This window comes from Ipomoea nil, unplaced genomic scaffold (assembly GCF_001879475.1).
Source record: "Ipomoea nil cultivar Tokyo-kokei standard unplaced genomic scaffold, Asagao_1.1 scaffold2494, whole genome shotgun sequence".
NCBI lineage: Eukaryota > Viridiplantae > Streptophyta > Magnoliopsida > Solanales > Convolvulaceae > Ipomoea > Ipomoea nil.
The window spans coordinates 1714443-1727000 of record NW_017618922.1 but is presented as its reverse complement, the minus strand read 5'-3'; the positions used below and the strand labels follow the sequence as shown (position 1 = coordinate 1727000).

Below are 12558 nucleotides of genomic sequence, written 5' to 3'. Positions count from 1 at the left end.
TACAAAAACTCCTCAAAAACCACACCAAAATTTCCACTATTGAGGATGCCCTAAAACTGTTATTGCACTAGTTAATCCAAGATTTCTGTCATCGGTCATAGTTATGTATTCTTGAAATATTTACTTATAATCTTCCATTGATATAGGCTAGGATATTGAAGGGACACATTGATAAATTTTGAAACACTAATATAAAAATACATATTGGGCATTGGACTATTTTCGCAATGCGCGTGTGGTAACTTGTTTTCCCTATATAAGTAACAAACACTTGTCAACATTACTTATAAGGAAAAATATAATATTTTTTATGAAAAATGTAATACTTTTACATCAAAATATAAAAATATTACAATTTCCATTGTAAGTAACAAACACTTTATTCATAATTAGTATTATATTTTCTAGTATAAGTATTACAATTTCATATTGATTTGACTCGACCTAACTCAATCCGTGAGACGGTCTCACACAAGTGTGACCCATTCAACAATTAATTTTACCAAACATTTTAATTTAAATTAATTAGCTTATTAGCTACTGGCTTTTTAATTTTCAGCTAGGTATATCAAACAGAGTCATACTATCATGAAAATTATTTTAAATTTGAGATAACAAATGTTTTTTTTTTTCTTTCAGCATTTCATTGACGCAACATAAATAAAAATGAAAAAGGGGCGATGCACATAACAAATCATATATGTACTCTTATGGAGTATAATTTCACGTGTATAAATTTTATTGGATAAATAAAAATAAATGAATAAAAACAATAACCTACTCTGTTATTTAAATCAATTAAAAAATAACACTTCAGCAGAAAATAAAAAAATAGAATAGAAAGTGAGAATACATGTAGTATTACTCGTGCACATAAAATTCACTACGACATAATTGACTGACATCAGTACATCACTCACAATATTGGTTTAATATTTTAAATTTTAAAAAATCACAGTGAAACATTTGACAATCATTGGACTATACATGAATTTTGTTGTCCATAAAGATTACAACTGCACACAAAACTCTGTTGTACATATTATATATGACACACAATTGACACTAGAGGCATTCCTTCAACATCAAAGAATCGGATAGGACCTAAGATCTGAGGTTGGACAACTGAGCTACTCTTTCTATTTCTTTAATAATCAACTCCTTTTCTTCTTCAAATTGCTCGTCTTCTTCACCGCCTGCAGTGGACACTAGGTCAACACAAGGAAACATGTGCAGAGAACTCGAAATTGTGTATTTTGAAATATGACAGGGGCTTTTCATCTGAAACGGAGTTGGGTTAACAATATTTGTATAGGAAACGTACCTTTTCCAGTAGAGAGACTATTAAGTAAATCCAATAATCTTTCATGGTTCTTGGCCAGGATCACCTTTATTTCTTTAGGCTTGTTAGGGTTGGCCACAAACACCTAGAAAATGCACAAGGACAAAGTTGAGCCAACTGTAGTTAAATAATACACATCAATTTCAGGTGCAAAGATGACAAATGAGGCAATTACTGAGAGACAGAAGCTCATTCTGGAATTCATCAAGAAATCTTGGATAATGCAAATAGGACAAACCCAAATTACAAGGACAGTAGAGTTTCAGAAGAATTTTGAACTTCTATAAATCTCCAATCTCAAAAATCTCCTTTTTCATTTTCATTGGTGCAGTGTGTGTGTTTTTTGGTACTCTCAATCCTTTTCTCCGAAGCCTACCCATTCAAACAAATGGGTCATGACTTCTTTCTAGCATCAGAAAGCAGCCAAGTTATGAATTTTATGAGATGATATGTGAATTCTGCATTTGGCCCAAAATTATACTTAGAAACCAAGTTGGTGAGGAAGTAGTAAAAGTTCAAGTTATTTAAATTCATATCAGTTTCTAAATGTGAAATTTCAGGGGGACTCCAAAACTTCTATCTTCCAGAGAAGTTCTTAAAGAAGCGCCTCCCTCCTTCCCATTCATCTTTTTCCACAAAATCTATTTCTATCAAGATACTATCAGATAGTCGAAACGCATAGAACGAAAAGAACTCATCACCTTGAAAATATGGAAAGCAGATATTTGGATATTTTTGCTTGAATCCTGCACAAGTACAAATTTATAAGAGAACAAAGGAAGGCTTGGTGGAAAGAGATTCAACAGAGCAATTAGGAGTTCTATTTCTCCCCCAAAACAAGAACACTACAGACATAGTATAGCACACCGTGGTGCACCCTCAGAATCTGAGTTTTCATCAATCCGTGCTGGAGAAAGCCCAACAAAGTCAGACTCTCAAGTGTTCAGAGGTCACAGTGTAGACGATACAAAGGAATGTGTGGTTAAACTGATTGCTGTTTACTAAAACAAGCGCAATTTGAAACAAGACATTTGTTTAGGAGAAAGACTGCATCAAATACCTTCAACAATGTCATCATTACTTTCAAATGGCGAACTTCAGCAATATAACGCTTCATTATATGAGAATTGGGAGATTCTAATAGAAATTCTGACAGAAGCTGAAAGCCATAAGACATGAATCAACATTTTAGAGAAAACAGGAAAAAAAAAAATTACAGCTGCATTATTTCAGAAAGACTGACCTTCAGTGACTGCCTCCTTGTCACATAGTTGGAAGACATCAGGAGTCTTTCATAATGCTCAAAGAACTGGAATAACAACCCCAATGCAATGTGATCAGAGGAATGCACAGAGAATAAAATAAGAGTGATGATGAGGTACTTTCACTGTCTGCACCATGCAATGTGATCATACTCAAACTAAAACCTAAAAGGACATATTCTTTGACCTTTATGCTAAGAAAGATCTAACACACCTCGTCATAGTGAGCAGTTAGGAACTCTGACACTGCAGATTCATGTTTAGTGAGTAAATCCTGGGAAAATTCAAGCATATCTTAAGCAGCAGCTTTAAGAAATGAAGAAAAAAGTTAATTACGCATTTATACATATCATCAATCTAGGAATATGACCTTAAAGGTAGAAAATGCATCAGAAGCTACATCAAAGTTAGGCAGCTCTATAAACTTGAAGAACAATTCGAAGCAAGGAGACTCCAAGATGTACCTAAAAAAAGATGCAAGATTGTTGTAAAAAAAAAAAAAAAAAAAAAAAAAAAAAAAAAAAAAAACATTTACATATTCTGATAAGATTAAAGAGACAGGATCAAGAAATGTAGGAGATTATGATATTAGAAAGTAAAAGTGTAAAACCAAATGAAAGAAAAACAAGGGAATTCAAAGAATATCCCTCCAACAAGAATAAACTCTTGCCCACAGCTACTGAGAGCTAATTGTTCCAATTCTATTCGATCCCCCTCTTCTAAGGGATGGTCCCTATTTATAATCTATTACCATATGTAAAATAAGGTAGGAGCATCAATTACTGATTACATAATTATTCAATCCCTAATTATACTCTCCATAAAATCAGTCAATCCCTTATTCTATGCTTCCTTGAATTCTGTCACTAGAATGATTTGATAACTTTCCTTTCCTGCCTGATTTGTATCATATTCTCATAGAGAAAGTATTTTAAACATATCCTGCTCAGTAGTCAGTAGTACCAAAAAAGGAAAGGTCTTCCTCATGAAGTAGAAAACAAATATTAACAAAATGAAGAATGTATGTATGAAGTAGAAAACAAATATTTTCCATTTTCTATTTTCTAATTGGGAAAACAGTTGATTTTGAACAGAAAATCTGTTTTGAATTTTTTTCCAGAAAAGTAGAGAATTCTCCAATTACTAAACAGGCCCTAAAATGCCATAGACAGTGATAGCTTTTACATAAAACTGGCATCTAAAAAAATAAACAAAAAAATAGTCCTTGCTAGTTTAACATGGATTCAAGTATTATAGTTGTTGTCTGCTGGTAGTAGATATGTGAATGCAAAAATAGGGGAAAACAGTTGCTACTGATGACTGAAAAGAAAAAACAGACAATCAACAATTTTCTTCACCTCAAAATTTGTCAAAACCATGATGATAAAGCATCAGGATAAACAATAACTAAATAAAAAGCGTGTGCGTGTGTGTGAAACTAAAAAGTTGCTCAAATAAAATGGAAGTGTGCAAAGCAAATAATCTTTCCTATTACACTTCGCAGCTTTAAAACTTCTGGTGGGGTGTCACTCTTATGTTAGTACAACAAGATAATTCAAAATCATGAAAGGTTTAAGAATCCCATACTTTGCAAGACTGGGCACTTTGATGCATTCCCGAAGCATATTTCCACAATGCAAAGCAATTTCCTTATTGTCATAGCTGTTTGTGAACCAAAAAATAGGTAGAGCATAAGAATCAAAGCTATTCAACAAAATTCTGAAATATAAGCATCTAAAGATGTCCAATAAAGTGAATGAAAATGATAAGGAATCCAATATAGAAATAGAAATAAACAGAAGAGAAGAAAGTGGGGAAGAACAAAACTATTAGGCACATGCTGATCATATTTCTTTCCATGTTCTAATGATATGTTGCATGTAATGTAACTTTAATTTGAATAAGGGATAATAGAATCTAAGAGATCACCTAGTGAAGTAGTGATAAATAATGCAATATAGCAATTTAATCTTAATTTTAAGGTCAAGCAAAATCTTTACTTCCTTACTGCCATTATTTAAAAAAAAAAAATGAAATTAAATAGGTACCCTCCAATAATAACTACACCACTAAATGAGGGAATGACTGATAACCCAAAAGTTCATTTCCCATTCTTTGCTTTAGTCCTCATCATAGAAATTTTAGTAATGTACTACTAAAACAACATTTGTTTGAAATGTGTTAAAATATTGAGAACCCAACTCAACCCTAGTTTGTATAGACCCATTTTTAGCCCATGTCACCATAAATACATTGTACATACTACTATATAATGTAGTTAGAACCTAGGCATTCATATAACCTTCTCTTTTTAATATTAGTGTGTTTTCTCCTTTCTCTAATTTTACTTGGTATTATAGCAGGTTGAAGAAAACCCTACTCTACCAAAATATTTTTTTATTAGAAACCCTAGTTTTCCAACCAAAACAGTAGCGATCGCATCCATTATTTTTTTTCTCATCCTATTCCAGTGGTTGTATTGGGAATCCAATCCCACCACCATGTTCAAAACCTTAGTGTAAACCTACCCTAGAATCATCTTAATCAGGTTTTCTTGTCCAAGTCTCCTTCGGTGGTCTGGTCACATCATTACCAACACCATTAGAATCTTCTTTGCCTAGCATGACCCTAAACTAATGTTTTGGTCCTGATCCTCTGCCTCACACGATAAAATTTGTTTGAACTTTGAAATGACACCCCCAACCTCCAACAATCCCTTGAGATGCCATCACTCCCAGTTGTAGATAATGTAGATAATGCTATGCAGTAATTTAATCTGCAGTTTAAGGTCATGATTATCTTCACTTCCTCAATGATACTATTTATAAAAATAAAAATAAATAAATAAATAAAAAAGGTACTTCGTACTCTACAATAATTACAATGAAAGAATGAATGATTGAAAATTCAAATTTTCTTTTCATTCTTTGCTTTAATAATCATCATAGAAATCTTATACCGTACCATTAAAATTACATTTGTTTGGCCCCCTCTTTTCAAATTCCCTTGAGATATAGTAAAACAGATGGACACCACTCCCGCTCAATTCTTTATTAGTAACAAATAGTTCGGATTTTGGAGAGAGGAAAAAAGTGCAGCATATTGCTCTCACACTTTAAAATGAGGGGAGGAGACGAAGAATGGGCAAAAAGGTAGCATGCTATAAATCCCAATCACACACAAAGGAAATAATATACAAAAACTTCAATTATCTACCATACGTGCTAACTCACCAGCCCCAATAAAACAAAAAAGGGAAAGGGAAACAATAACTACAAAAGCAGAAGTGCTTACCAAACAACAAGGAAGTCTAGCAACTCCAAGTGGTTTTCCATGTATCTCACACAACATAATGAGTCATCAACTTTTTGTTTCAACATTATGGACCAGCAATGAACTAAATTCTTTCTTGCCTAAGCAAAGAATATGACAATTATTGGCAAGGTGCATTAACTGAAGACTGTACAGGGTAAATTTTCTTCTGAAAAACTTTACTTCCTGTTAAAAGGAACTGTAACTTACTTCCCATCCCAGTACAGTTAATTGGTGAAAGAAAAGAGCAATAGCATCTTCATTACAAACTTCAATTGTCAGCTGTGAAACTTGATCTGGGTTTGGCTCAGACTCTCCATCTCCTAAAAGCATAACTTTCATTGACATAATATTTTTCTCAGCTTCTTCCAATGCCTATATCAAAACAAGCTGAATTTGAATGCCCACAATAGTGAACTTTTCTCATGAGAAGAACTGTCAAGCCACAATAGATATGCTGCATTCTTCAGAATCAATATCATTGAAAGAATTTAAAATGAAACACTCAACTTATAAATGCATTTACATGTCTCCTAATCTCAAGGTGGCTTATGGCTATGGTGGTTCATGATATGTTCTTTACTATTAGAATTGATTTAGTTCCTTTAGAGATAGCAAATAATTATGGTAAGGAGCTTTAATGATTCTCCTTTCCTTTTATGTTTTAGTTAGTCTTTGTTTCCTTTTTCTAGATCAGTTTAGTTAGTTTCTATATTAGCTTATTTAGTCTAAGTTTCCTTTTGTTAACTTTAGGAAAGTGTAACTCTCTGCTATAAGAAGAGAGGTTTGTGTTGCTAATGAATTAAGCCAGAATTTATAAGAAAACAAGGAGAAGGAAACTCCATCCCCTCTTTATCTTTTCTGTTCTTCTGCTTCCAACGCCTCTCCCACCATAGGCAAACCAGTGCCAACCAAAACACCTCTCTTTTGCCCCTTGACGCGTGCTTTTGCCCGGGAACACAACATTTTGGTTCCGTTGCCGGCCGTCAATATGGGCGAATTGAAGAAGCTCCAACACGAGATGCGGGACATCCACTTATCTCTGCAGAAACTGGAACACCTGCCAGCCACCGTGCAAAAACTGGAAGAATTACCTGCTACCGTTCATACTTTGTCTGAAGCTGTCGCACACCTCACGGCGGTTGTGAACTCCTTTGTCGCGAACCCTCATCTCCCAACGACCTCCACTGCTGTCACGCACTCTACCGCTAGCCACGCCACTCCAGAAACTGCCGTCCTAACACCGCCAGATCCCACTCCATCCACTCGTGTCACCCGACTTGAGTTTCCGAAGTTTTCAGGCAAAGAAGACCAACTCGTGTGGTTACGTCACTGTGAATTGTTCTTTGACAAATCCCTCCTCAGCGACCATGAGAAAGTCTCCACAGCAGCCTACTATATGTTTGATGTGGCGCAGCTCTGGTTCAAAAAACGCCTCCAGGATGGCCAACAGTTTTCTTGGGCGCAATTCAAAGAGGCTTGTACTCTTCGCTTTGGACCTCCTCGCAGCATCAACCCCCTGGGTGAACTTGCGAACCTCAAACAAAACAGCAGGGACCTTGAGGACTTCATAGATGATTTCCAGACCCTCCTCGCTAGAGCGGACAACGTCCTATACTCCCAACAAGTAAGTTTATTCACTGCAGGCTTGGATGAGGTTCTACGTATAGATGTTGAAAGGATGCGGCCAGTTTCTCTTGATGAGGCCATTAACATAGCACGCGATCATGCTCGTAAAGGCCTCCTGCTTCACCATGCACCTCCCCGGCAACCTGTCCCATCCCAGACACCACCTAGTTGCACTATAACAGTGCACCAACAGCCACAATCACGCCCTCCTCGGTTCCATAAACTCTCCCCGACAGAAATGATGGAGCGCCAAAAGCTAGGCCTGTGCTATAATTGTGACGAAACATGGGTAAAGGGCCATCGTTGCAAACAACAACTATACATGCTTGGCTTTAATGGCGAAGGGGACGATGAGCCATTTTACCCACCGGCGCCTGACTAATCCATTCCCATTTTTTCTTGATTTCAAGCTTGAGGGCAAGCTTGATGTCCAAGAGGGGAGTAATGATATGTTCTTTACTATTAGAATTGATTTAGTTCCTTTAGAGATAGCAAATAATTATGGTAAGGAGCTTTAATGATTCTCCTTTCCTTTTATGTTTTAGTTAGTCTTTGTTTCCTTTTTCTAGATCAGTTTAGTTAGTTTCTATATTAGCTTATTTAGTCTAAGTTTCCTTTTGTTAACTTTAGGAAAGTGTAACTCTCTGCTATAAGAAGAGAGGTTTGTGTTGCTAATGAATTAAGCCAGAATTTATAAGAAAACAAGGAGAAGGAAACTCCATAAAACCCTCTTTATCTTTTCTGTTCTTCTACTTCCAACGGCTCTCCCACCATAGGCAAACTAGTGCCAACCAAAACACCTCTCTTTCGCCCCTTGACGCGTGCTTTTGCCCGGGAACACAACAGTTCATTACTCCCTTCATTGATTAATGTGGTCTACTTGATACTTTCAAGATTGGAACTTTTGACAAATATTTTTTCTAATAAAACAACATACTCTACTTAGTAAAGGAGCATGCAAAATAGAACTGAGTGCAAAAAGTTCTGCATAATATATATGTTTACTCAAAGAAATAAAATAAAATAAAATAAAGATTGAAACAGGGATAAAATAAATTATATGTTATTCACATGTAAATAACTATATTGAAGTTACTTTAGACTAACTCAAGTATAACAACCTTACCATAAATTGGCAAGTCATTGAACCAGCACCAGAAATACTGGATTGAGGAATTTAAATATAATGCAATTATCCTATAAATGTGTATCTGAATAATCCAATTATGTATCATTAAGTTGAATGAAGAGCTAATGGTCTGCCCACAAAAGACAAAGGTACCCAACTAAACTATCTACAAAGAAAAAATCATATCCAGTCATGAGAGGAGCCATCACATGGCATGCAAGAAAACCAAACCTTTATCTGAAATAATATAGACAAAAGTTCATTTACATGCTTTTGAATCAAAACACTTGTAACAAAAAGTGTAAGTGCTATAGATTCTAGACTACAATTTGTACATTATAAAATATACGTGTTTTGACCTTGAATTTCTAAAGTTACTACAATATTAAAAATATATGAGAAAATAGCTTAAAATAGAGGTTCCAACAGCTCCTTTCACAGTCCTCAACAAATCAGTCTTCTACAGGTCCAATGGTTAAAGTGTTAAACTTTCTTCCTTTTAACAAAATCAGAAAGATTCTACTACCATCACTACGAATGCAGATAATATGATATGATAGAGCTTGTGAGCTACTCCAGATAGACTTGGTCAAAGCTTGGCTAAGCTTAGCAAGCATCTTTTTTCATTTATTTATTTTTATCCTTAGTTATAGACTTACACAAACCCTCTTCTGTTATGTTATAATCCTAGTGCCTCTTTAGTAGCCACTTTCTACCTCCCTTTCTTTCTCCACCTTTACACAGAAATCCAACTTCCTTCCATAATCCAGATCAATTTCCTTTCTTTCTTTTTGTGGTCATAACCTTCTATCACTAACCTTTCTTTAATTGGTTGCTGTTTTGTTTTGGATTCATTTGATTTGGATCTAATATATCATAAATTCAGAACACCTTTTAACCATTTCTGCCATGATTTACGCTCTTGATTCACAAATAGGGTTGTTTCTCTCAGTAAATCAATGGAATAATTTCATTGTTTTGTTTTGGATTCATTGATTTGGATCAAATATTTTAAAATATTGTGTGGATATAATATTTTGAAACCTTTGATTTCCATTTGGTTAGAGATGAATCAGTGAATAGCTGAACGGTACACATTGCAGTTTCTCTTTAGCATATTTAATCCTCTCTCAGGAAGAGCAATTCAGGTTCATTTCTAAGTATTCTTCATCAAAGGTTTCAATTTTATTTTTTCAAATGGTCTTTTAACTGGTGGGTTCTTGATTCCACCATACCTCAAGCCAAGCTTGAGCCGCTAGTTTTATGGATTGAGCTGACCTTGAGCTTCACTTTCTGGGCTCAAACAACACCTTTTGACTCAAGGAAAGTTGAGGCTTTGAAATTTTTGGCTCAGCCCAAATATATTTCTGATTGTCACCAACTTGAAGCTGGATGATTAAGTAAAAGGACACTTAGCTATGAAACTATGGTTCCAGCAAGTGTAGCCTAATATATGCTGATGAAAGTTAACAGTACCAAAGGAGAATTATAAAGTCCAAGAATAACTAAGGATTCCTAATATGGGGGGCATTGTTATCTAGAGCGGTATACCCTAAGGTATAAAATAGTACGAATATTCAGTTTTATAAGTAACTAATTAATTAAAGTAGCTTCTCTAACACCTCCTATGTTCATTTCACTAGTAGCCTTTTTCTCGCCTCAGTCAGTATGTGTGTGTGTATTATTCCCATCTCCACACCTTCTTATCACTTTTCAGTATGTAGTGAATTTTTTCCCTGGTCCTCTAATGTAACCTAGTAGGATCTAGAACCAAACTGCATCAATGGATGGAACATGGTTCAGATCTTTATGTGACCACAGCAAAATTATTTTTGCATGAGGAACTCAAGAAGGCTTCAGGCACCTGCTTTTGACACTCTGATTCAGTGGCTTTGACTCTTAGGTTTTCATCAGTTCATCAAGATTTAGCAAGTTGGAAAATTTTAACATAATAGAAGGAATCTATTCTATTTTCCTGCAATGATTAGGAATAGTTTAGGTTGCTTGACTTTCCTAGATTAGGTTGATTCCTTCTCCTGGTTTAAGTTTCTTACAAGGTTATCAAGGCGGACTTTCTATGCGAGATGCCACCGACTGCCTAGTCGACTAGTCGACTAGGCGATGACTAGGCAATGAGAATTAAATAAACAAAAATTATATATATATATTGAAAATATCTTGTCTTGGGCAGCCTTTTTGAGGCCTATTTACTTCAAGTGGATGAATAGTTTTTCCTAGAATAGTGAGAAGTCTAGTATTTATTGTATATTGAAAATATCTTGTCTTGGGCAGCCTTTTCACAACCCTATTTACTTCAAGTTGTCTTGAGAAGATGAATAGTTTTTCCTAGGGTGGTGAGAAGTCTAGTATTTATTGATAACATGCCAGAGTGAGGTAGTGGACTTTCCTCGGAACAGGAGGACGACGCCGGAGCTTGAATCGTGCCGCCATCAGAGCCGCCACGTGCCTCCACGCACCGCCGCTGCTCCGACACCACGCGCCGGCGCGTGAGGCAGATTCCGGCGACTTCTCCGGCTGGAAATTACACCGGTCAACTAGCCTTAGTGTGTAGGTATTGCCCATGTATGTTTTGTGGAGTTTTGGGTTGTATTCTGCACTTAGGCGAGGCGAGCACATTAGGCGTTCGGTCTTGACCGACCGGACGCCTAGGCGACGCCTTGATAACACTGGTTTCTTAAACAAGTAAGATTAAGAATATCATATGCATATAAATACACCTTTAGCCATTGTGAATAAGCAATCAATAGAAATACAGAAATATAGAATGGTTCTGTGCAAGCAAATTGCTTTCCTTTCTCTAATCTTTGCTTGATTCTGTCTGGCAAGAACTAGGCCCTAATGCATTTGCAAATTTATTCCCCTCAGAAGAATCACACCATCCACATTGTCAACTATGTTACACTAAAAAATCATTATCTTTCCTTATAGCTCACTAAATAATGACGATTAAAAACACACAAATTATCATCTAAAACTACATCATCACAATCAAAAGAATATTTGGGAATTTCAGCATTTCATCTTCAACCAAACATAAATAGAAAGAATTTCAAAGAGATTATTTAAAACATTATAAATTGCGAATTAGATACCAACATTTGCAAACTATATTCTCAGTTGGCATAAAAAATGAAAAACCTTTTCGCGCGCTTTAATTTCGGCGATGGTCTTGGAATCGAGAGCCATGAGGCTCTCTTTAACGGCTTTCACGAGCTCCGCCGGGGTTTTGGGCCTCAACGGCTTGAAGAACGAGAACGACATTCTTCACCCGAATTTCTAACCTGCGCAAGCAAATGAATCGATAGGAGTGATCAATCAACCACCGCAACCAAGCTCTCTTACGTGTTATTATACATATACCTGGGTATATCTATCTATACAGTACATTTAACAAAATTAGCCATCTAGGTAGGATTGTCTGATGATTTTCCATTGGGTCTTTTATTTTGATTTTGATTTTGCTGTTTGGACTTCTTGTTCACAGAAGTTTCTACCGCGGAGAGGGTAAAAAAGTCTTTTTTGGTGTGAGTTTTCATGTCACAAATACACAGGTAATTTCTTTAATGAGTTAATACCCAAAATCGTCCTCGACTATAGTGGTTTTTCTCAATTTCGTCCTAATCGACTTTGGTGACCTAATATCGTCCCAGACTTTTGTGTTTCGCTCAATTTAGTCGCAGACTTTTGTATTTTTGCTCAATTTAGTCCTTCATTTGTTATTCTGTCCATTTGGTGTTAAATAAATAGACAATTCAGTAATTTTAATATTGGCATCTCTTTACTCATAGACATGTGAACTGCGAAATCCTTTTTTTTTTTTTTACGAATTACTCCTAAAACTGCGAATATAAAATTTGATTTGC

General features: G+C 35.6%; 1 protein-coding gene across 1 annotated transcript; it reads right to left on the bottom strand.

Moving 5' to 3' along the window:
• Positions 1-872: 872 nt before the first annotated feature.
• On the bottom strand, positions 873-12175 carry LOC109153543 (calcium-binding protein 39). Its single transcript, XM_019301403.1, has 11 exons — positions 11834-12175; positions 6127-6291; positions 5899-6017; positions 4192-4266; positions 2975-3068; positions 2819-2878; positions 2586-2651; positions 2403-2501; positions 2044-2088; positions 1325-1427; positions 873-1196 (listed from the first exon to the last, which is right to left on the bottom strand). The coding sequence occupies exons 1-11, from the start codon at positions 11954-11956 to the stop codon at positions 1105-1107; spliced, it is 1041 nt and encodes a 346-aa protein (XP_019156948.1). The 5' UTR covers positions 11957-12175; the 3' UTR covers positions 873-1104.
• Positions 12176-12558: the final 383 nt, after the last annotated feature.